Below are 25,761 nucleotides of genomic sequence, written 5' to 3'. Positions count from 1 at the left end.
AAATCTGCACATCAGCTGATTGTATTGTTTATCATGTCTCAAAATTCAACAGATATTTAAAAAAGTACATGAACAAGCTCACTAGCAAAATGCTCCACTTTTTTTGCCTCCTAATAAGAGAAGCTGATCTGCCACATTCATTTGAAACTGGACAATTAGGAAAGACTACTAGCTGGATCATTCCAGCTTATCATAATTTCATGATTACAAGAAGACTTTTGTGTTTGTAAATGGAAGTTTTTAATCATATTTGAGAAGCTGTAGACTATGACCTAACTGATGCAGTAACATGTTTGAATTTGTAAACACCCTTCCCCCCTCATCTGAGAGTTAAGTATTCTGCTGATTGCAAAGGGGTGTTAATTCCTAAATGAATTTCACCATGGTATCTGTATCACTTGCCAAGGGGTGCAACTCAAGAAGTAATGCCGTTGGTCTCTTGTAGCTCCCAAGATGCTTCCCTGGATGATGACAGGAGACTGGCTGCCTAGGAGGAGGTAAAACCTCCTGCTGCTGGCCCTGCCTCATGGAAAGAGAAGGGTCTGGTGCCCCAACCACCACCAAAGGGTGGAAGTTACCAGGAAGCTCTTTCCACCTTGCAAAAGTGAAAGCATCTGGATATAGTATGTGTGTTGTTTGGTTGTAATTTTCAAGAGAAAGTGTTGGCCCGTGCTACCATTCACCAAGTGGTGCTTGAGTCCTGTGAACTTCAGTAGCTGTGGCAGGACTTTGAGAGCTTTCTAAAGGAATCTGTTTATCAAGTCAGCTTGCCTGTTTGCCTTTCCACTTTTTAAGACCATGTTCTCTTCATGGCCTCTATCTCCCTTCCAATCTATTTTAATTCTTTAGGAGGATACTCCCTACTTTTAATAGGGGGCAAACAGCTGGAAATTCCTTTTCTCTCAATACAAACATTTGAAATATTTAAAGAACATAAACCAGAGATTTTCCATTGAGGAATTACTTCAGTTTTAAGTAATAATGAAAACAAAAACCAATGAGGGCTGGCTGTAAGGGATTAATGATCCATGATCATTAGCATGAGCTGAAGTGGAAACTGAAATGTCCATAAATCAGTGATTTATGTTTGAGTACCTTCTTTATGGCTGGACCTAAATTATCTATTGGAGTATGGTGCTGATCCATTTCAGAGCCTGCAGAAGTGGTTTATTTGCAAAAAGAGGGGACTGGAAGAAAAACAAAGGATGTAATTTCTATATATTTGACCTATGTAGCACTGAGGCTTGCAGCTGAAAAAGGCAACTGGAAAGTGCTCCTAGGTCCAGTAGTGCAGATGCAGTATCATGTCTTCAGTGTGTAAGAACATTATATTAGTATTATAATAAGAAATGTATAGATACAAATGAAAAACAAGAAGTAAATACTATTCTGACTCAATGTATATACATTATACATATTGCACACGGATTTTAGGTCTCCAAGTTTACTCACAACATTTCAATCAATGGTTTCCTGTGTTATTCTTGTGTTTTGAATTGTGAGTCATTCTTGCCATCTGTATTATATTATTATTCTGGACTAAAGGAGAAATTAGTTACAGAGTGTTGTTTAACGAAACTATACTAAATACAGTGCCTATCCAATTTGTATTTTTTCAAAAGGCTGGAGCAGAGAGGGTTTATTTAGAAATTTACCAGACCAAGGCTGAAGATTTGCCAAGTAAAGCAGCTGTATAACAAAGGCTAGAGTGTATAGTGAGAATACTCTTTAAATTTGTAGTAGTTACATGATGTCCTTATGTGCTTGGTTTTTTTCAAAGGAGAAACAATTATACACAATTTGTTCCTTTTAGTCCCATGACACTTGTATTGCAAATAGGGATGGTGCTGGAAGTGAAAAGTATTTTGTGTTTGACTGCTTTTCTAAACAAAAATTCCTTTTCAAAATGAAAGTTATACAACTGGTCTAATTTTGAAAAATAGAGATGATGAGTTGAAGACAGTTTGGTCCCTGAGTATATATCTAGAAAACTATAAAAATCTGTACAGTTGTTTCCAATGACACCTTTCTTCATCTTTATAAACAGATGTATTTTTTCTGAGCTGTAGGCACAAGCAACCCCCAGTAAACCATAACCCTTGAACTGACTCATCATCTTTCCAGTTCAGGCCAGAGCTTTAATTAAAGAGCTACTCCTGTTATATGCCACTGAAGCAAATGTAAACCTGTCCACCTTTCTTTTGTTTATGGAGCTGCTGATGCTCTACATCTTGTATGTCAGAAGATTTTCAATCCATGTAGAAAACCTCTAGCAAGGACGCGTTATCATGAGACATAATCCTTTCATAACAAAGTGGGACATTTAGTTGGTCTGGTGGTTCCAAGAAGTGGCTGGCTCCCCATTTCCTTGAGTTTCTGTCCACTTTGAGGTGCCAGTAATGCTGGAGCAGAGAGATGATGAGCAGCTCCTTTCAGCTGATGAAAGTTGTTAATGTAGCTGGCAATCAGTAGAGTGATCTCAAGAATCTATAACAGGAACATACAAAACTCTTTGAAAAATACAGTGATGTGTTTTGACTGCTGAAAAAATAGCTAACTTTTTAGCAAGTGACAATCACCATCAACTGGATAAGTACTTGTACTTTAACAAATTAATGATGGGGAGAGAGGAGATAACTAATAAAGCTCTTTTTATTGCTCCTTGCAAATAATGTAATGTTATTCCCATCAGTATATATCAAAGATACTATGTCTTCCACAGTCTTAAATGATTCAGAGATGACTTCTTTAACTTTGAGAGATTTTGAAGTCCAGAATATGATGCTCTGAGAAGTTCTGCCAGAAAGTATCTAGTGCTCAGAGAACTCAAGGTGTAGGGTAGATGAAGGGAATAAAGACTTCTGTGAGGTTTTTATCATATTTTCTCTTTGCAACCCATACAAGCCTTGCTGAGACATTGAACAGGTTGCCCAGAGAAGCTGTGAATGCCCCATCATTGGAAGTGTTCAAGGCCAGCTTGGATGAAGTTTTGAGCAACCTCATCTAGTGGAAGGTGTCCCTGTCCAGGGCAGGGGGGTCAAAGCTAGGTGATCTTTAAGGTCCTTGCCAACCCAAACCCTTCTGTGATTCTGTAAGGGAACAATCTAATGGAAACTTCAACACATGTATTTTACTGTGCTTGTGTGTATGAAGAATCATGTTTTGACTCATATGTGCAATTTTGTATTGTTTCTTAAATTGTTCTGACAAACAGCAAAACCTCTGTTTCTTAAAAGAAATAATCAGTCTTACCAGTGAAGGAGAAAACCTAGATTTAGAAAGAATTTTTTTTAAACCAAAGGGAAAAATATCGTAAGATTTTTAAGAAGTGACTGATCTTTCAGTTCTTGTGTTCTACAATTTCCCTGTAGATCCCAAATGTACTTAAAAAAAATTATCTCTGGTGCTGATTAGGCAAACAGACTAAGTTTTAGGTACTGCATGTAATTTCTGTCCCTAACAGCCTTCTTTGTCCTTCTAAGAAAAATTTGGAATGTTATATAGACAGGGACATGAAAAGAACAGAAACACATCAGTACTGTCACAGTTAGCTCTAACATTAGTAATTATTTGCTCTCTAAAATCATCTGGCAAAAGTCAGTAATCTGGCAGGCTGGGATTAAAGAAGGTGTTTCATCTTTCACATCTGTTAGGGATTACCCACTAGAGATAGCACAAAAGCAGATGGTGGGAAACTGTTTCAGGAAATATACCAACCTTTGGTTTTGTCATGGCAAAAAGGTGTTTTTCAGTTGATTTGTCCTTTGTCTGAGCATTATTAACAACCAGCATAAAATCATCTTGATAGCCTCCGAAAGTCATCAGGCTCTTATATGTGTATGTAACTGTTAATCGCTGAAAAAAGGAAAATCCCAGAACAAAACACAAAGCTATTAAGCAAGACAATGCAAGAAAACCAGATTATGACAAATTCTTCTTTTAAAAATATAATTACACGTGTATTTTTCAATGGAGGTAGTGTCTTATGAAACTTGAAATTAACCGTGAATTTTGGGATAGCTTCATTTAGACCTTCATGATGAGGAACTTTCACTGTAGATGGTAACTCTTCTAAGTGTGATCTCTGTTTCTATTCCAAACTAATTAGATGAAAGATGTAAGATTTCAACTCAAGCATGTAATTCCATTTACCCAAATCTTGACTAACTTTGAGAGAAGTTAATCTTACTAATTCCATTTGAAATTGAAGCAGCGTCTAAATAAATTAAATGTCAGGGTATGAGACATCTGGAGGAATTTAACTCCAGGTATTCTTTTTGTGCAGTGTTGTGTTTTGCAAACAGGCAAATTAAATTCTGTTCTCTTTTTTTCACATCTCTGATGAAACATAAATGCTCTTCAAGGCTCCTCAGCTTTCCATCCCTCAGTTCTTACTGTTCAGTGTTTAACACCACAATAGTGGCCTTCAAGTTAAGATCAGCATTTAATTATTGTTACACCTCCTATTAATTTGCTGCAGATGTTTGCATTTAAAATTCATCATCAGACAACATTTGTACAATAACTTAGTGCCCTTCCTTAGTAAACCTCTTTTTGCCCCAGTTTTGAAATAGTATAATTTCTACCCCTTGCAACATCATTTCTGATACCCGTGGATCCTTCCTACAGAAAATCCCAATGTTCCCTGGAAACTGAGCATTCCTTGAATGTAAAGTAAGGCCTGCCAGTACTTAACCTGGCAATGCCCTACAGAAATGCCGTAGCTCCAGGAGAGCTCTCTGCAGTCTGATGCAAGCACATTTTGCTTGTTCCCTGAGAGCTGCTGTTTGCTCTCCTCATGCTTTGTTTTATTATTTCTTTAACTGCAAAGAAATGTAATGAAAAGGCCCATATCAGCACAATTATAAAGCTGAGATTTTAATTTTCTGATATTCAATATTAGCACTTGCTAATAGCAGCATGCCATTCTTTTTCTTTGCAGGATATAAATGAAAGCAGGGATCTTCTCAGGCACTGCTTTTTACACTGATTACGAGTCGTTTTCTGTGAAAACTTGTATTGCAAATCAAGAAAAATCTGAGCCTAAAATGACATAATTAAATAACACTGGGTTATATTACCTACTATTAAACAAAAATAATACAATGAAAATAACAATCTTTTAAAGTAACTGCTCTTTACAGAGTGTATGTATTATGAATAATACTGGAAAATTAAGTCTCCAGGAAAAGAAAATTAATGTTATTGTAATAACATTACAATAACTATGGATTTCCTGACATCTGAATGATTAAAACATTAACATTTCATTAAATGATATAAAAACTGTATCTGATAAACAAAAATAAATTCAGTGCAAAGAAGTCATTACTTGCTTCTATTATTAGTGCTACTGTAACGATGATAACATTAAAGCATTTTAAAAGGAATGAATTTTTGCTTTAAGAGAAGGACTAGATAACTTAGCATGGAAGGCTAATGCCCTCTTTTAGGTAGTATGGTGGTGAATCTCCCCATATAATTAGTACTAAAATATATCTTGACCAAACTTAAAACAGCAATTTCACTTACCATGGAGCTGTAATCCAAGATGCTTATGCCATCTTCATGGACAGCAAACCATATGAAGGACCTCTCAACTGAGGCTGTTTCTAGAGGCTACAAAGAGAAATGTTTTTTAGTTACTACTTCAAAATGAGAAAATATGTGAATAATTATTAATTCTCAGCTATTATAGACCTCTCTCCATCCACAGTTCTCACTTCAGTTCTCTCTCAGTGTAAATTTCAGTAAAGGAATTGAAATACCTGCCCAAAGCCATATAGGTGGCCAGTGGCAGAACGATGAACTAAACCTAATACACTTGAAACCTACCCTGATGCTTAGTCTAATAAAATATATAGTCTCATTAATAAAATAGTCAGGTGTCTTGAAGTTTGTCTACTAGCTCATATATCTAAATACACAAAGAACAGAGGGCTGACAAACGATTTTATATATAGATATATATGTATATATATGTATGTATATGCACACATGCAGGGATTACCTAATAAAACTGAAGGCATGAGGTGACAGTTCTGCTTAACAGAGCTGTTATTTGAATCAAAGGAATTAAGATACCAGTGGTTAAGAGAAATTGAGAGAGGCCAGCACAGAAGGGAGTGCTCTAAATACCATTAACCACATTAGTGTTTCTGCAAGGTTCAGCTTCCACAGCCAGTTAATGTTACCTTTTCAATGTTCTAGTAGTTATCAGGTAAAAGAGCCTAAACCTAAAAGGCTATCTCAAACTAAGATATAAGGAAATGGAAATATAGATTAATAATGTAAAACAAGCAGTAAGTGTATTGGAAAGTTACTATTATGATACACTTAGTACTATGGCTATTATATTTCACAAGTGTATGACTTTAAAAAGTTAATAATTTGACAGGAGATTCAATCAGCTCATGTATTACGCAGTTATTTTCAACAAAAAAGTAGTACTATTTGCAAATTTCTATTTAAACCCCCCATCCCCCCAGTCAAACTAATTAAAATGTCTTACTTTTGCTGCAAACAGTTTAGCCCCAAAGAAAGGCCATTTCCTGGCCACGGTGAGATAAATGCGCACGCAGTCTGCGGCACTGTGCCCACGGAGAGCCATCCATCTCGTCGACAGTCGCTGGCAAAGCTGTCTGTTGAAATGAAGGATGGAATTTACTTATTGAAGGGAATTCCAATGTTTGCCCACAGCAAGTTTAATGAGCAACAGTTTAATGAGGATGCATTTCTTAAAATGATAATTTCAGTTAATACAATGACTAGCATTGATACAGTATTAAATAAATCCAAAATCACATTGAGTGTTTTAATGCACATAAAAATGATGAAGTATCTTCTAATTTCCACAACGTTATGATTAAATATTGCTGTAGCAGTTACAGCATAAAGGCAGAAAGTCTGGGGCAGCTTTTAACGTGTCTCTACAGAGAATCGATCTACCTTTATCAGTACTCAACAGCTATGTCAGTTGTCATTCCAAAAATCCATGCAGCTTAGCACATATCGTTACCTGTGGCTGGTAGGAGGTTTGGAAGACATGGCTTAGCACTATTCCCTTTTAGTGTGTCTGGGCACTGCTACCCAAAAGGCTGCTCCTGATGCTCAATGTGTTCACATTGGGGTTTTTTTTCTCGTTCCTTTTGTGAGTTTGTGGCTCCTTGGTGAGCTGGTTCAATACTAGGGAAAAATTAATCCTCAAAAAAACCCCAGTCCAGAATACCTTTCTAGGACACTGAACTGCAGGGATGACTTACCCAGCAGCCATAAGGTTATTAGATGTAGCCCAAGAAGAGGGAGGGCTAATGTGTATTAAAGGGAGATCCATCACTTGCAGCTTTGGTCTTACTGTTTATGAAGTCAAACTGCACCCTAAGCAAAAAAAATACAGGCAACAGGGCAGGCATAGTGTGATTCTTCCCCTGCCACAGATCTCCAGCTCTGACAGCTGGTAGTGTAGGGACTACTTAAACATTTCAACAGGTGTTTCACTTTTCCTCCATGAGTTAATCTAATCTGAGACCTTCTATGATTTGTTCTTTGAAATTAATTGCATAAGTTTGAATGCCCCATTGTCTTCTGAGTATGTAATAGTGTTACTATGTGTATATAATAATAGCTTTGAATTTTCTCAGCCCTGTACTGAAGGACATTTCTGTGATGTTTGCTGGACTTCAAAACTGCTGTATCATTGACTTTGGATAATTTATTACACTGGTCTGCTCGTTTTCATGTCAGTAGGTGTTGCTTTAAATGCCTGGCAGGTTATTAATTTTAAATTAAGTGGTACCTTATTAGTAAGTCCACTAAGTTACACATTGCAAATTTGATTTGCTGCCAGGGATTGCACACTAGAATAACAAACAGACCATGTCCTCACATCCTGTACTTCAGTAACTCTTTAGTCTGTGCACAGACCTAGTTTAGATTTGCTGAATAAGAAAAATAAGAATTTCAAAATCACTGGGTTTTGTAACACTATGTCGTAACTGCTACAGCTTTTGCTGGAATGGGTCATTAATGATGGTCCTTTGTTTAGATTAGAAACATGCAGAGGAAATGGGCTCTTTGGATTAGTGAGAAAATGAGTTTCAAACACAGGTTTAGGCAAATACAGCACAACAGTATGTTGTTCCCAATGACAATTTAAAACTTGTTTCACTCCTAGATCTTTAGTGAATACGAATCAAAAAGCCCATCTCACCTTAACTGTTCCTCTGAACAACCCTGCTTGTATCTCTTAGGGTAGAATCTCTCCAAGACTTGCTTTAGTGTTCGGTTGGACTTGGATTGGGAAGTGACTTGCCCTGCTGGAGTTGAGAAAGGCCGTTCAAAATCTCCAATTTCTACCTAAGGGGAAGTCCATGAAGAAGGTTTTTGTTACTCCAGAGTAATTTTCTAGCTCGGTATTATGGACTGTCTTTTAATCTGTCTTATCAGGTATAAATGAAACCAAATTTGTCAATTAATGTGTACTTTTCACTGATAAAAAAGTCACACAAGTGATTTTCTCTTTCTTATTTTCAACCATGGAAAAAAGTTAAATATCAAACAGAACTTGTACAAACATAATATTACTTCTGCTCTTAGATTGCTAAATCTCCAACTGACACAATCAGTTTACATTTATTAAATAACAACATCAAATAACGTTCTCAGAACCCTTCATTTGAGCTTTTAATTTTTTAAAAATAAAGCAGATCTTATCAAGACCATGTTTAGTAAAGGAGTCTTAGACTTTCACTGAACAGCTGTTACTTTGGAGAATTAACTTGCAGAAATCATGGAAGGAATAGTGAAAGAAGAAATGGTACATGATTTCATGATCTTTAATGCAAGAGGGCCTGGCTGTGTAAGATGGAAAGCACATTTAGCCATACTGATGCCAGCAGCAGCGTATGTTGTAAAGCATTTCCACTCCAGTCCAGAGCTGCCTTACACAAGGATTCCAGCCCAGTCTGTTTCCTGCACACTGATATGTAAAAGGTGGAGGTCAATTGAGTGTCAAGCAATCCTGGATCAGTTTGTTTAAGATTTTCTCCTGAAAAACTGCTGTGTGAGTCATTCATGCATAAAGATTACCTGAGCTAAAAGGGCTGTCAATTCCATTGCTAATTCTTTGTTTACAGGGAAAAGTCCATTGACTATTTGATCATTTGTCTGATACACTAGCAGCAGCTTCTCTCTGTCTGTCTCCCCATGAACTTGAACTGAAAAATAAAGCCTACAGAAAAGACAGAAAGTTATTAAATAAAGAAGATAGGGAAATGCATTAGCCCTGAGGATTAGCAGTATCTCCTCTGAATATGACATGTTTATTTCAGTGTCAAAACACATTAGCAGAGCAACACTTGTACTTGAACCAGTGAGTAAATATTTAATGTCAGTCTTCTGACTTCAGTGGGGTTTTTTTGCAGCCCTGCTCACCTCTTAAGAATGGAAAAAAAAAGTAACTATATTAAAAAAAAAATCCTCCGGTTATATGTCCATGTACTATTTTTGTTGCAAGCTTCAAGTCAGCCAGTGTTTCTCAGATGAAGAAGCTGCAGAAACTAAAAAACTAATTGTGGGACAAGGCAGAGATATTATACTTGCTAAACAAACCTGTTTTTGTAAGTAAGGCGGACAGTCCTTGTGCCTTCACATTTCCCAGGGTGTTGTTCTTTGGAGGCTTGCTCCCATTTTGAGATAATGTCACAGATCTAGAAGGAAAGCAATACAAAACTGATTTGGCATGTCTTCCTATGTGAAAACACCTCTGAATAGAGGTCAACTTATTTTGATATCCTCTACCTACCATCTATTAGAAACATACAGAGCTTGAATTTTTAAACTCACTGAAGTATAACTTTACTTGCATTTCTTAGTCAAAGTGTTTAATTATTAACATTTTTGGTTTTTGTTTATCCTGCAACACATGCACTACCTCTGAAAATGAGCCGTAACATGGAAAGGCCAGGTACTTGATTTAGCAGCTGCCAGTGAACGTGTAATAATACAGAGTAAGTTGTTATATAATTAATCAAATGCCTTTGATCTCTGCCTTCTCCTTCTGCTGCATGCCCAAGTTTTTCAGGTCCTTTCTAGTAACTGCTATAAAGTTGGCATGAAGTTTGTTATAAAATGCACCAAAAGAGGTTCACAACAAGCTGTGTAGGTGGGCAGATGGGGAGGAGGTGGAACAGAGATCCTACGACCCCAGCTGGGCTTCATGTCACCATTCCTTCATAAAAGAGCTTTCCTGGAAGAAGTAATATGAGTAGTTTCTAAAGCTACAGTTACCTAGAAAACAAGTACATCTTTTATAAATTTTGCTCTCCATATGGTAATTTTTCTGCTTGTGGTGACACTGCTTGTTTATCACTAAGGCCAGGTTGTACTATACCTTGTAACTCAAAAGTGCAGCTGTGAACATTGGTCAAAGGGTGCAAAAAGCTACTTGGTAGAAGTACAAAAAATTAATTATTCATTAGTTGCTAAATGAAAAATATCTAATATTTTACTAAAGCACAGATTATATTGCATTTTGTCACTCTTTACTGCAAAGAATTTAATTCTAGCAATAGAGGGAGCTAAAATTCAGAATTCAGAACAAAGGCAAGCCAAAAACTGGAATTTCTTAAACTGAACCCTGAACCCTTAAATCGTTCTGTATTTAGAGAGGGAACCTTTTTTTTTTAATTTCCTAGGATGTCCATGCCAGAATCAATGACTTCTTGGACCTCACATGGCCATCTTCTGGAGCTATATCAAAAATGTTGACTGAAATCTCTAAATCCACGTTTGACTCTAATTGCTTTTTAGTTTCAAAGAACTGTAACAGCTTACTTTTTCTTTTTCAACCCAGCTGTTACTTTTCTGAATAATATGCGTCTCTTGGAGAAAGCTTTTAACTACAGTTCACTGAATGAATTTCAGCAATTGAAAAAGTGATTTTTTAAAAAAAATCTTTCACATTAAGAAAAAAAGACAGTTTTCAGCCTGAAAAATGTTTTCCTTCACATTGTTTGAAGAGAGCTCTGTCAAGTGAAAATACTTTGGTTTTTAATATGCAGAGCTCATTAAAGACTTCTGTTTACCTTGATGTTTCCTTGAAGACAGTGCTCTATATCCTTGCCAGAGGGATCATCAGAAAACAGTGCAAATCCTGACTGAGCTGGTTTCCTCATCCCTGTATCTTGGTTCAGGGTGTTCAGAAATTCCTCTACTGTGGTAGAAGCATCAAACCCAACAACCTAAAAAAGCAGCCAAAATGTATTTTGCTATCAACTCATACCCGTTCCTCCCTTAAACTTAAGATTTTGAAATATAATACCTCTAGAATAACGGTGGGACTATAAGACCCATTCCATCCATTACTGTAATTGGAAATTAAAAATTGCCATAAAGATCCTGGAAAAGATTTCCACATGGGAAGTCAGTTTAGTGGAATCAGTTTCCTTGCACTTGCTACGCTTGGAATTCTATTACAGAATTTATAGGAGAGATAGCAGTCTAGTATCTGAGCTTTTTGTGACAAATACCACTTGAAAAGTGAAGATTATAATTTCCTGCACCTTCCAATATAGTGGAGAAGCAAATGAGATCAATTAATCATTTTTCATCATGTGCAGCTTCAGAGGGATATCAGATGGCAGATCTACACTGGCAGATCCAAAATATTTTATGAATGTTGCTTTCTCACTGTTACATAGGTCAGTAATTTGTATAATCTTCTAAATTTTACTTCCCCAAGTCTGAACTTCTGTCTGCTGCCACTGGCATTGAAGCATTTTACCATGAGATGGCAAATGGCTTCTTTACAGATACCAGTGGCTGATGTTCACTTAAATCTGTATTGAGGGGGTTTTTTGTGTATTTGACATGTTGAAAATGTTTTGGTAAAAAAAAAAGTCTTGAAAATGGATCTTGAACTTCTCTTTGGTACTTTTCAGTGGCTGGCATTGAAATAAAAATCTGATGAATCTAGCTCAGAGATTAATACAAGAGTTTTTAGTACCACTATAATTGCTTATTTGCTGATCCCATTAAAATAATTTATGTATTTAATTACAATTTTCTTAGCCCCAGGATAGAACCATAGAATTTTGGGCAGTAAATAACTAATGAGCAGTTACTCATTTTCTTCTCCAAACTTCAATTTTCAAACCCTTTAGGATGATTTAAAAGATGTTGGTTTTTTTTCTGTTTTACTGGGCAAGCAGTAAGCAATTAAGAAACTTAGATGTGAAAAAATGCAGAGTTTTTCTGTGCCCTGAAATGAAAAATTTATTTGATATAGCTTTGATTTCATATAAAAAGTTGCTTTCTGTCTAGGAATACTATGAATTGTTACAAGTCTTTTCAGCCATCTCTCACAGCTGGAAACACAAACCAGGATGTGAAGCAGCATGCTTGGAAGCCCATGGAATGTTTCCTACAGGCTTTAACTAATGACGTCCCAAAAGAATTAAGAACGGAGTCGTGTTTATTCTGTAACAAATATGGTTCTCCTTCGGGACTGATAATAGGAGTTACAGCTGTGCTTCCAGACCTTCAGTGAGATATTTAACTTCCAAGATGTCTGATGAAAGGAAGTGGAATTTAATGCTTTTCCTTTTCCTTCAGTCTAATTCATTCATCTGGTGGTTAGGTTAAATAAGAAAGAGAGTTTGGGCATTTTTCACTCTTAAGAGGTTTTACTTTTTTCTTTCTCTTTAAAGATTTTCCCCCAAACCTTTACTCTTAGTTGATCAAATCAGATCACAAGTACTTTGTGCCTGCCATTGCTGGCACTGGCACAGGATGAAACTTGAGCCATGTTTACCTTTACCATTCTCTCTCTGATGTACTGCTTCATGTATGTGCTGACAGCAGGGGATTGTGAGAACTCAGATTTTGTGGCCTGCTTGACATTACCTGATATATACCATTCATGAAGTGAACTGGAATACTGAAGGGCAGTGAATGGTGGTAGGGATTTCTCAGAAGAGTGGAAAGGATTTCCATTCTGGAAGGTCTGGCTTCTCGGTCTCCATTCTGCTGGGTACGTTCTACACAGCGCTGGCAATATATTGCATATTTCCCAAATTCAGTCCTGTGGCAAAAAGAGAAATAAGGCACTTCCTGGGGACTGATTGAAAGGGTAGTAAACTGTGAGTGAATATTTCTAGAGAGGCCAGATGGGAGGAGCACTCAGATTTCACTCCCTGAGATTTCCAACAAATTTTTTTGCACGTGGAATTAGGAAGATAATTAGTCTACTGAGACCAGCAGAACTGTGCCAAAGATGAACATGGCTCAGGGTGTGTTGTGTAACTGCCATATTTTGGTTTTCACAGTTTTGCAACATACACTCACAGTATGCACTGCAAAATATTTTTTTAAAAAAAATTACAACTTTCCCAAGTGATGCACAGCAGTAACATGTACTACATTGTAGTAGCAATTCTACTCGAATTAATTAAAAAAATATATGTCAAAAGATCTGATATATTACAGGAAAGATTGAAAACGAAGGTACTTCAGAAAGACCAGCTGACTGGCTGGGTAATAATATTCAGGCACACCTGGAATCTGCATTCTTCTTTAGGTGAAGTTTAAGAAGCCAAAGGAATGGGTGCTGGGGCAGAAAGAGTCCAACGCAGAGGGCCAAGAGCTGCAAGCCCTGAACAAAAGGAATACATTCACTGTTTTAAACATCCTACAACATAAAACTTCTTGCTGTGGCTGCTGGCCAGCAGTGCAGCTTACTGTGCCAAGTTGAGAATGCTGAAATAGGAATGAAACAAACAAAACACAGAGAAAAAGCTGAGTAAATAAGCACAGCACCTCATTGAAAGGCCCCAATGCTCTCTGTCTATTTACTTGTGTACAGCAAGTTTCTTTTGGGGCTGGAAGTGGGAAAGCAGCTCAGTTTGTATAAAAAGCAGTTAATACAAAGGAAAAAAAAAATAAGGCTGCAAGGCCAAGCACTGTGAAATGAGGAGCCTGTTCAATTTTAATTCATATTTGGATACCAGTGAATAGCTGGCAGTGGACAAAGGGAAGAATTTTAAGTATGTATTTATAATATAGCATGCAGGGTACATGCAGAACAGCATGGCGCACAAGAGGTGACATCTGTCAGAAGTCCTGAGCCTTATCTGAGATTCCATTACATGGCACCACAGTTTTTCTTCACACTCATGCTACTGAGTCATCTGCTATGTGGTTTAGCCCACCAAGCTTCCTGAGGCAGCACCTCTCTTAGGAAAGAAGCAGTAAAAAAGAACTAGGTTTCATACATTCTTACTTGACACTTGATTTGAAGACAGCCCATTTTATGTCCACCCTTTACAAACAGCATGGGCAGAGATATACTCTACCACCAGGTACACATACTTTGTTGGAGGATTGCATCAACTGTTTCAGGAAGACACAGCAGCAGTTAACTGGATCTTAACTAAGCAGATGCTACAGAAGAGAAGAGCCTCTTTACCATCCTAAACATTCTTTGCAGTTCCTTCATTGCTGCTGAAATCGATACCATTAAAATAAATACTGGGTTACCTGTATTGGTCCTGCCTGGTTTTGTGGATGTCGACGTCTGGTCTGTTTAATAAGTTGGCAACAGATCTCATTTTGAAGTTCAGGATGTGTGAGGCAGATCTGCAAAGCACTTTGGGCCAAAGATACATGGTAATCAATGGCAGGAGAGTCAACTGCAGCATTTATAAACAACTGGCAGGTCTAGATATAAAATAATAAGCAAGTGAGTTTATATACAACAAATATTTAAGATGTTCAGTATATCAAAGGTGTACTTTAATTGAAATAACAATTAGTAAGTTTACCAGTTTAGGAAAACCATTTTGCTGGTTCTGCAAAATGGGGTGAAAAGGGGCCAGAATGGATGAAAAGCTATACAGAGAGACGAGATAAAACACCTCCTACAATCCATGCTTTTCACTCTGTACCTAATGGAACTGTTAACAGGAGTTGGAACAAATAGGCAGGTTTAAGGACAGGCTGAACACAGCTCACCCCTCTACAGGACTTGGAAAATCAAAGTCTACAGCTCTCAGTGCCAGACAATGTAAAATGCTTCTGTAAGTAGTGAGCACAACACGGCAGCATATACACAGAAAAAAAATCCATAACTCAGAGACATGGATTTACATCTTGGCTTTCCAGGGTATTTTTACTGTGGGTTAAGTATGACCTTTCCTATACCCAGTACTGTCTCAGGAAATCCAGATGTTACGCATTTGTTGTGCTGTGTTAGAAGAAAGCATACGTATCACTTGTTGCATTTCCTGTGTACAACAGTTGAATTTTTAAGGAATATAAGCAAAAACACAAGAACTAGATGGAAGCCCAATCTATTTCTAGTCTATTTTTATCAGCAATGGAATAACTGAATCATGACTTGATCTGTTTCTAAATAAATTCCCTACCTGACTTCTAAGCTGATTTATACAAAGTTTCAATAAAGGTCATACAAGTAATCTTTTATTTATTTACTTCAGGCAAGTGTCTGTGATTTGAATTAGGTCTGAAAAGTGATTTCCAAGTAGATGTAAATTTGTTTTTATCAAAGAAGTACATTTCCTTGTAAATTTTCATGCTGCAAGATTGCAGAAAGTAAGATGGATGTACTTCTTTGAAGTGCTTCAAACATTCCAGAGAAACAAGCTGGAAAGTTTGCCTCTAAGTGGCCGTGACTGAACATACAGTGCTTGTCTTGAATTCCTCTCTAGATCTGAACCACAACATCAAAATTCTCCAGATAGCTGATGCTTCAGGGAATTTGTTCTTTAGACTTGTGCAAGTTTTGTAGAGAAAGTTAATTTATCCAAGCTCCATGCCTTCCAACCTGTAATTTATTTCATAATGTACAGACAAAGAAACAGCAAAATTTTATTTTTGTCTCTGAAATAGACTTTATAGCCTGGAAGAAGGTTCATGGCATTGCAGCATACTCCCTCTCATAGGCATCAACTACCTATCTGGCCCTCAACTGGGAAAGCTGTGAGGCAGACAGAATTTCTCAAGAAACTAGCTGTGGCTCAGCGGTTATGAACCAGTATGTGTCATAAAGCATTTTTACTACACTGGGACATATATATATATATATATATGTATTTTTAAAGATCTGGGAGAATCTTTAAAAGTGAACTCAAAAAACTCTTGTGAAATACTTTTAGTAATTTTGCTATGGAATATTTTCTCCATTTATATTACTGAATAATTGGTCTTTTAAGAATAGCTACTTCATATGAAAATATTTTCTTTTTATTAAAAAGAGCAGTTTGAAATAATCCATGACTTCCTTAAACTTAAAATTTACTTTCTTTGTCTTCTGATTTTTAAAATATCTCCCAGATGATTTAAATGTATCTACAACAAAACTTTTGCCTACTATTTTTTTCCTGAATGTAATTGAAAAAATAGTATTTCAGATACAGTTTTCTGAATGCAGAGATCTGTCTATGCTGTTAGATTTTTGGGAGCTATGAACTTCAATGTAAAGTTATTATCACTCATGAGGGCCATGGATTTTTCTACTAACTTGCACTTCATCACTAACTTGTCAAATAAGAAGGAACAACAAAAGTTGAAGCCTAAACGGCTCCCTCACATCTCAAGGTCATCTTTACACTGGAAGTGATAGTCTTTGGTGAGGTAATATGAGCACATTTTGCTGCTGTCCATTAGTTACCACTACTAAAGATAAATATAAACTTATCTTTTCTTTTTTCTTATCTGTTGAATATCTCTAGTAAGCCAACTAATAGCCATTCTTTAGCTAAGAGTTACAATAGTCAGTTAATAAAAAAGGCATCTGCTATGGTTTTACCTTAAATAATTTAATTGCTTCGGTTTGCAAGGCTTCTGATGGCAGTGTTGTAAGAGGGGAAGTAATTCCTTCTTTGCTGTGGCAAAGAGTAGGATGTCTCCAAATCTGAGAAGCTAAACAGATAAAATATATACATTTTGCAATTTATTCAGTTCATGAGTACATTTCGTAAATAATCATCGGAAGATGAGTATGTGAAGTGAGAATAAACTTACTGGCATCACCTTCCACATTTAATAATTTGCCAAGAAGTTGTTCAAACTCAGATCCAACATTTACATTGGTACTTCCAGCTGCAACTGTCAGATGATAAAGCCACGTGTCCTAAAGCAGAAAAACATAGCAGCTCACTCGTTCCATGCTGGAAGGAGCTGCTTCATCAGGATTTTGCTCTCAACTTGAAACCCCACCATGCACTCCTTTTGAAGCCCAAAGGAGTTTGCCTTTGGTTGAATTAACACGTATTCATGGTCTCTAGGTTACAAATATTAAGCAAGAAAGATTGGACAAGGCTCTCTTCAAAAGTTTTTACCCTCAGAAATCATGTCTGATTATCAGGACATTCTTCCTTTCCTCTTCCAAAAGCTTACATAAGCAGTTTTTTATCTCTGCCAGATCCTGCTAACCTGGGGATAAGGCCAGAAAGCAAAATGAGGTCTACAAGATTACTTGAGAACAATGAAGCAACAATAATAAAAATGGTTTTAACCCCACCTCTCATTGCTCCTTTACTACAGTAGGGCATGTCTTTGCAATGTTAATCTTGTCAGTGAAATGGATACCAGTGCCCCGTAACCTCTGAGGAAGGTCAGCTACAGCTCTGTCTACAAGTTAGGGTATGTGAGCAAAATTCTCATTACAGCATATAAGATACTCTGCACCATCTACTTACGTAGGCAAGCCTGCACATTTTTGTCGTTTTTAACAAGGATTACCTATGCTAGCACTGATTTGCAGACAAACTGATTGATGGTAATAAAGCAGGACCTTCTCCTTATTATATCAAAATACAAGCCAGGTGACTTGTAGTCCTCCTTGTCCTCCTGAAGAAATATTTGTATCACAGCACCATACTCATAGATGTGTTACTGAAACTCAATAACAATATCCATTTATTACCTTCTCATGTTTAGATCCTATAAGAAGGTAAGTGGGTCCTTGGTCTTTGGGGTGGATAACAACAGTGTAATGGGTTGATAATAAACTGCGTCCACTGGCTTCATAATCTTCATCAGAATCACAGGATCTATCAACTTCTTCAACCTTTGCCTCAAAAAGCTTGATTTGACCAAGAGGAAACTAGAAGGAAACATCAAAAGTGGTGAGAGGGGTAATGTTTGTTTCAGTGCACACTGATTTTATACTACATACTATTATATTTATTATTATACACAATTTTTTCTTATTCTGCAAATAGAAATTAAAGCATGAACTGCCATCCATACCCATTTGTATTTATTCATTTTCAGTCCTGCCAAGGAATGTCAGATAAGCCAGATGTTGCAGAGAGCAAAAGGAGAATGATATGTGCCAAAGTCTGAAAATGAGATTTTCAAATATGCTTTTCCAGGTCTGCCTCTATACATAGCTAATGCAATAAATGTATGTTAGGGTGAGACAAGTCATTCTTCAGAGTTCCCAAACCTGGTTCCAATCAAAAATTTCCTGTGTCAAGCACAGAACTTTAATTATGATCTTGTTATTTTAGAGGACAGTAATATATTGTTGATGTATTTGATTTGTTCGTACTCTAAACTCAAAAAGTTAATTTTTTGTATGATTGACCTAGGTGGTTTCTTTCTCCAGTCTGAGAGATCACAGAGCTTCAGTGTTGAGATGTTTATGTAGTTAGCACCATTTATCAGGAAATATTTTATCTAAAAAAGCCATTCAGGAGGAAATTTTCACAGAAGTAATTATTTCATAGCCATTATCAACAGGAAGCCACAACAAACATAAATACTGAGATCTCTTCTCAACTGGGTGACAGGACTGACAGAGGCTGACTGGCTACTCTACACAAAGCTCCCTCCTTTCCCACAGTGCCACTGGTAAGGATTAAAGAATGAGGTGGTGATTCATATTTTCTGTAGTGCTTCTGAGGCATTCAACTTTTTGAGTAAGATAAGATTCTGAGAATCAAAAGATGTCGTTTCACATATAAGTAGTCAAATTTGATTTATTCACCCAAGTTTAACTAAAACACAGTTGGCTGACTTTTAAATTTAAATTCCATTTTGAAAGGATGTCAATTAAATGGACTCTATTATTGTATTAACCACTGCAGATTGTGTAATTTATTTCTGCGCAGACACCATCAGCTACAGAAAACATGATTTTAATTAGCGTATTGTTGAACATTAGAAATAAAGTAGCTTTGGAAAACTTCTCATACATATTCTGCTTACAAAAGTAAAATTCTCATTCTGTTACAAGTTAGCACATTAGTTTCAATTTTACTTTAAAAGGGCACCTAAACTTCTTCCAAATGTGAGGAAAATATTCACAAGAATCCAGCAAAATTCTTAACTAAAGAGCATGCTAAAATACCAAAATCTTCAGTGGTAAAATTGGGTAAATTCAGATATGTTAAACATAGAGATTTTTCCCCAGGAGAAATTGTACATTAATTTTAATGTCTCTGTAGGATGAGCTAGAGATGAATACTCTACTCAGTTGATTCCCAAACCCTGTTTTATATTGTTTTTAGGAGCAATAAAAATAAAATGTTTTGATGGATGGTTACTGCTATCTTATTCATATAGTTCTAGAAATGGGGTTTAGTTGATGTTTAAAACTGCTATAAAAGGAAAGGACAACAAAGGGAATAACTGGCTCTATACAAAAGCTATGAGTTACTGGCTCCAGTGTGATTATCTTCTTAAAACAGAAGTACAAATATGAGAATTTCTGTTGATTTTTTTTATAATGGATCAGTGGACTGTTCCAAAATCTTATTTCTGACCTGCCTCCATTAAGAAGATGTTCCTCAATGACAAAATACAATGCCTTGGGAGCAAAGGGACAGGTGAAAATCATGTCTAGGAAGTGTCCTAGCTCTTGCAGCACTGTACAGGTACAGTGACATACCAAAGAACAGGATTTGGAAGTCAACTGAGGGAGAGAAAGAACATTTAAATTCTTGAAACTTGGAGTCACTGCCCACTGCAAGAGACATTAGAAAGGGTCTGCTTCCAGAACTACATGACAGCTGAGTCTTTTCTGATGCCTGTCAGAAAGGGACACCTGAACTCTCAGCAAATCTGTGTCTCCCTTCAGCTAGGGATAAGATGCACAGTATGTCCTGTAGAAAGAGACCAATGGGTGTGGTCTGGATTGCTGGCTATTAGATAGAATCTTCCAAGTTGACAATCTGTGTATAATACCAAGGCCAACTGTACCTTAATAGAGCTGTAGGTTACTGTTTAAAGTCTACATGCACTGAAGAAACAAGTAAGGGACCTACCTTGTCTTCTTGATTACGGAAGTAATACAGAATTTTTCCAACTAGGGTACACCAAACCCTTTTGGAATATCCATGTTTCACCTGTAATTACAGAACATTAGGAACAATGACAGCCAGAGAAATACAGACTATTTTCACCATCTCTGAACTTTGGTGATATTGGGAATGCATGCCTCGGTTCAAATTCCTATCCCCATTACTAGACATAAAATTAAAACTGTGTAATTCTATTAAGGGCATAAGAATCTCATCTAAGGGCTCATCTAAAGCACAGTAAGGCCAGTGTTAACCTAAACGGTGTTGGAATAAAGCAGACTGGGGGAAGAAGTGTTTTCCTACCTTTGTAAGTAATCCTTTCATGGTTGGCTTGATTTCGGACTGTACGAAGAGTGGGCTGGCAGCCTGTATTTTAAGAACATTCTGCAGTACTTTGATCCATTCCTCCAAGATGTTGGGGGAATCAGCAGTCAGGTAGTATGTTCGTTTCTCTGTGGTCAGCTGTGTAGTAACAAAGAATCTTTAGCTTCAAGAACTTGACACATTCGACCTCACAGTGTGGGATTTGTAACATACACCACCCAATGTAGCTTCACAACTTCAGGGAATTTATTTTCTCCAAAGTACCTTTTATTAATGAAACATTCCATGACCAGGCAGAGCAGATAGACCCTTTCTAAGTCTTTATCTGAAAAGTTCCAGGATGGCAAGTTGAGAAAACTCAATTCTCCTTTCAGACAAATGAATTCTGTCAAGCCCAGTGGTTGACCCCCAGACTGCTCTCTTTATTTCTATCTCATATGTGACGATCTAACCTTCATGGCAATACAAACAAGACTCCATGTAGGCCTTTTTATATTTTTTGTCACTGAAACAATTCTTTGGTTTCAAATGAAAGGCACTGATTATTTAATTCCAAGTCCACACTTGGACTTCCAGTGCAACAGGGACTGGAACAAAGGGTTGGCTTTGGGGATGGAGGGAATGCTGAAACTTTCAGCAATAGAAGAGAAAAGCAGGCACCTGAATTGTTTGTTTTCCATCACCTCTTTCAATGTGGCTGGATGCATTTAGCTCAATTTGATCTTGAGGCTTTCGAATGACATCACTCTGTAGGGAAAGAACGGGAGAAGAATATTTTAAATCTACCAACAAATAGCAATAAATTATTATAGGACTAATTTAAACATTAATCTTGATAAATACTTTCTAGTTAGATATTGTGTACCTTGTAAACCTCTTGAGGAAGTGAGTACTGAATCACTCTAACAGCTCAGAAACCAGCAGTGCATTTTTTTTCCTTCTAGCAGCCTTAGATTCTCAGTAAACAATTGAATATAAAACAGCAGGTAAGTTACATGTACTTACTGGAGATTTGTAGTACAGCAATTCACCTCCTTTAAGTACAAACCACCGTCGTTTCCAGGTCTTTACTTTACCACCCATTTTTAACAGATATCCAGATTTTTCCAAAGGTTCCTGGTTGTTTAGAAGTTAGATAAAAAGTGGTTAGATACACATATATACATAGATACATAGATACACATACCTCTGCCCCTCAGAAATATATATAAATGCACACAGAGAGGGATATTAATGACTTAAAAGCATGCTAAATAATAATTACAGTATTTGATGAGATTTTTAATCCAAGGACAAAGATTTACAAGCATCAATTAAGACAAATGTCATGCACATGGGATTACTAATGAATATCCCTACTTACTGTTATAGTACATGAAGGAGAGTAAGTGCCCCGAACTATACAAAAGAATGAAGAATATGATGATTTCTGATTTTACTTTCTAGTTGTTTATATTAAACAAGGAACAGAATGAATAAAGAATAAATACATATTTTTTCCCAACTCCAGATCCTAACCTGGAGACCAGATATAAAGCACTAATTCTGGGCTCCTCACAGACAAACTTCTAGTGTGTACATCTGCGGAATAGAGTTCACAGTTTTGCTCTGTGAAGAAAGCTTAAAATAATCTTCATCAGCAGGTAGTCAATCCACTTGTATGTTACGACACTAACTACTAACACAAGCCATTAAAAAGCTCCTGGAGACTGACCAATACCTTGTAATGGTTTGGTTTCTTTGACCTGTCTTCACATGTTACTCTACTTTATATTTCTTTGATGTTTTCCCTGTATGAAGAAAGTGTAGAAACTTATTACTGCACATAGATTTCTACTGATGACTTCAGCTCCTTATTGGAATGCCCTTCTATGTATCCAAATATTCAAATAATAATTTTAAACTGATTTTAGTATTTCATGTGCAATCTGATACCAGATCTGGTTCCAAGAAAGGAAGTCTCAAGGACTTTGAATTGTATTCTGGAGTGGTCAACCTATTTTTCTTTCATTATATAGAAAGCTTAGAATTATCTTCCACTTTCCTTCACTAATTATAATCTTACATGGCTAATGTTGGTATATTTTGCTGTTTGTACTCATAAGGCAGTCTGCGAGTCAGCAAGACTGAATGAAAAGATTTGGTAGCAGTCTTTGAACATAAATATACACACAGCACCTCAGGTGCACTTCTTCACAGAACTTCAGTACTCACATTTTTTCCATTATCACTAGATGAGGATGAGGTTTTAGGAACTTTCTGCTCTGGCTCTGAATAGTCTGTATCTACTGAATATGCATCTGGGGGAATAGCATAGTCACTTTCAGAGGTCACAGAAGACAGAGAAGCACCTGTGGTAAAAGAAAGAGAGTTCTTTACATATGTATTTTTGTTATATTAGAAACAACTGAGATCAGAATAGCCATGCAGTAAGAACATCTGAATAGAATCTCCAGGCAGACATTCCATCAGGAACCAAGGATTTTTTTAAAATATCAGCTCACTGAACTACTAGCACAGTGCAAGTTCTCATTTTATTCATAATTACACAGTTAAAGTCCCTTGTAAACGGAACAACAAAAAAATGTCTTATGTATATTATCACCTTCTGTTACATTACCACAGCTTTTTTAAGGAGGGAGTTAGTGCCATGAATCATACTCATTGTCTAGAAAAAGCCCCCAGGATCTTTAATTAAACTAAGCAACCTTCCCCCTGCGCTTTCTCTCACTCACTGTAGCATCTGGATTTCTCATGCAACTGCTTGCATACTAAGAAGTCATACTCAGCATCTGCTTTGTGTTGAAGCTGTAGGTGACTGTGTTTTGCAATTAGTATGAATTTGTATACTGAGGTTTTCTAAAAGTTTGAATTTCATATTTCAGGGGGTTTTAGGAGTTTATTAGCTTTAATCCTGAAAAAAAATGCACCCTGCTTTCAATTCTAGTCAATCAGTAATAAAATCTCAAACTCCTCCCTCTTTCATTATAGAAATATTTTCATGCACGTAAATGTGTCCTTTTGTAAGGACTAGTGTTCAACTCTGCAAGGTTATACTCTCCAAAACTGAAATGAAAAGGCCTTTTTTCCTTTGTTTCAATAATTTCCCAACTCATTTGCCAATTTTATTCTTAAAAAAGGCTTTTCTCATTTATTGCTTTGGTAAGCCACCAAGGCTTTCAGAGTGGGTTCTTCTCTTCTCATGGTGGGTCTTTAATAACAAATTTGCAGCGAGCTAATCATGCTTCTGGTGAAATGTGTGACTGCCTAGATTTTTAAACAATGTGATCTCAACAAAGACATGTACATATGTGTTTTGTGGTTAAGAAAGGTTTCCACACACAAAACAGTGCAAGGACTATTTTATGGGAAGAAAGCACAAGCAAAAGGAATGGTTCCATTTTACAGACGCAGATAGAAATTGCAGGTGAAACCAGCTTTTAAATTACCCAGTTTAGCTTTCCTGTTGTGTAAGCACATAACATGAGATGTGTCTGAAGCCGTGGCACTGGTTTTTGCTCAGCAGGATGGAGCTGCTGGGAAGCAGGATCTATGGGGCCCTTTTCACACTAATGTGGCAAAACTACATCACTGGAAACTCCAGCTGTGGCTGCCACTGGAAAATGCCAAGTGGGACCAGTGGCTCTGTCAGCTTGCTCCAGAGTCACTGAGCAGAGCTCCTGCTAACTGGGATTTTCACATGTATAATAGAGACAATAATGTTATTTTGCATTTCTAAAGCAAAATATAGTGAAGGATCTTAACACTTGGCCTCACTGGGATCTTGGTCTCTCTTGGTTTACCCAGTGAAGCAATACTTGCAGTTATGTAACACTGATAATGTCACCTAATGAGGAAACACTGTATCTCTCAATACTATGAAACACATTATTTCCATTTTGCAGATGGAAAACACACAATCACCTAGAACTGTGAGATTTTTCTTCCACAAAACACAGGACATTACTGGATGCAAGTGTTTTAACTAAATCTTTGCACAGGACCTTGAGACAATCACTGTAAAAATGAAAGAAGTCTTTTATTGCATAAGGTGACAGAACCAAATAATTTATTGAGGGAACATTTCCACTTGCTTTCTGATCACATGAAATTGTTTTACAAACTTCAATATATGTGTGGGGTTTTTCTGATGGCAGTTTTTTTTCTACTGTTAAAAGTCACAGGAAGTCCTTGGCATGACAGAGTATAGATAGAATGGTGCTTCTTGCTTTAAATGTACAACTCACTTTCCCCCCATGACAACAGCCAGCTACAAGGTTAATGCCTTAAAAAGATATCTATAATAACAGCAATAAAAAGAAAGCCATCTATAACAGCCCTTTCTCCTGCTTGAGTAACAGATCTAGGTTTTGAGAGCCTAGATTTTAGATGGCCACACTGTTTAAGAAGAAATCAATTCCTAAGAAGATCATGTAAACTGCCTAGTTTACCAAACATCCCAGAAGTTACTTGTTCTTACGGTTTTTGCCTACCTCGTTTCATAGCCCGAGGACTCCCTGGACCACTTCTGCTTCGAGAATCAGACTCTGAAGTCCTTGAGCTGGAGCGAGAGCTGTCTTCTTCCTCAGATCCCGATGACTCATCTAGAAATGGGCTGTTGCTTATTTGAGTTGCCTTCTGCAGAAATGAACACAACATTCTTTGGTACCTTGCATAAAGGGTATCAGTCATTTCCTTCATACTGTGGCAGGGCTCTGCTGGCTTTATAATTCTCAAAGCTGTTCTTGCCTGGGTTGTGAGTTTTGGAACCCAAATGTTAACATAAAACCGAATTCCCTCTGCCCTCTGCATACTCAACCACACCCATACTTTAAAACAGAAACCTGAGGTAGCTCAAGGCATGGGTCTTTCCAAATCACAAAAGGCTGCCAGAAAACAAACAATGCTGTAATTACTGAGTGCTGGCTGTGTGACTAGAAACAGCTCTGGCACTGACACAAAGACATTTCTACACAGACACGCACTTTTAATTATGACATTGAACACCATGTGGTTCTGTTAGTAATTAACAAGCCTTTGGAAAAAATCACCAAGGAACCTAAGAAGAATTGACCTAGGCTAGTAGCATTTTTCAAGCAGTATTTTTTTA

General features: G+C 37.0%; 1 protein-coding gene across 8 annotated transcripts in view; it reads right to left on the bottom strand.

The window, feature by feature from the left end:
• Window positions 1-830: 830 nt before the first annotated feature.
• PLEKHH2 (pleckstrin homology, MyTH4 and FERM domain containing H2) overlaps window positions 831-25,761 on the bottom strand; it is a 53,113-nt gene continuing 28,182 nt past the window's right edge. For 7 of the 8 annotated variants that reach the window (XM_039570112.1, XM_039570113.1, XM_039570114.1 and 4 more), the window contains 20 exons: window positions 25,145-25,289; window positions 22,866-23,002; window positions 21,657-21,767; window positions 21,312-21,398; window positions 20,631-20,789; window positions 20,292-20,372; window positions 17,945-18,124; window positions 17,041-17,149; window positions 16,826-16,938; window positions 14,536-14,715; window positions 13,554-13,651; window positions 12,904-13,081; window positions 11,085-11,240; window positions 9,610-9,707; window positions 9,088-9,229; window positions 8,210-8,355; window positions 6,512-6,641; window positions 5,533-5,619; window positions 3,718-3,855; window positions 831-2,487 (listed from right to left, as the gene is read on the bottom strand). In XM_039570112.1, coding sequence (XP_039426046.1) covers window positions 2,305-2,487; window positions 3,718-3,855; window positions 5,533-5,619; window positions 6,512-6,641; window positions 8,210-8,355; window positions 9,088-9,229; window positions 9,610-9,707; window positions 11,085-11,240; window positions 12,904-13,081; window positions 13,554-13,651; window positions 14,536-14,715; window positions 16,826-16,938; window positions 17,041-17,149; window positions 17,945-18,124; window positions 20,292-20,372; window positions 20,631-20,789; window positions 21,312-21,398; window positions 21,657-21,767; window positions 22,866-23,002; window positions 25,145-25,289 — 2,658 coding nt within the window. In that variant the 3' untranslated portion in view covers window positions 831-2,304. The remainder of the gene's footprint in view (window positions 2,488-3,717; window positions 3,856-5,532; window positions 5,620-6,511; window positions 6,642-8,209; window positions 8,356-9,087; window positions 9,230-9,609; window positions 9,708-11,084; window positions 11,241-12,903; window positions 13,082-13,553; window positions 13,652-14,535; window positions 14,716-16,825; window positions 16,939-17,040; window positions 17,150-17,944; window positions 18,125-20,291; window positions 20,373-20,630; window positions 20,790-21,311; window positions 21,399-21,656; window positions 21,768-22,865; window positions 23,003-25,144; window positions 25,290-25,761) is intronic. The other variant, XM_039570115.1, reaches the window with a different exon arrangement.

This window comes from Corvus cornix, chromosome 3 (assembly GCF_000738735.6).
Source record: "Corvus cornix cornix isolate S_Up_H32 chromosome 3, ASM73873v5, whole genome shotgun sequence".
Classification (NCBI taxonomy): Eukaryota; Metazoa; Chordata; class Aves; order Passeriformes; family Corvidae; genus Corvus; species Corvus cornix.
This window is presented reverse-complemented; position numbering and strand designations above follow the sequence as displayed.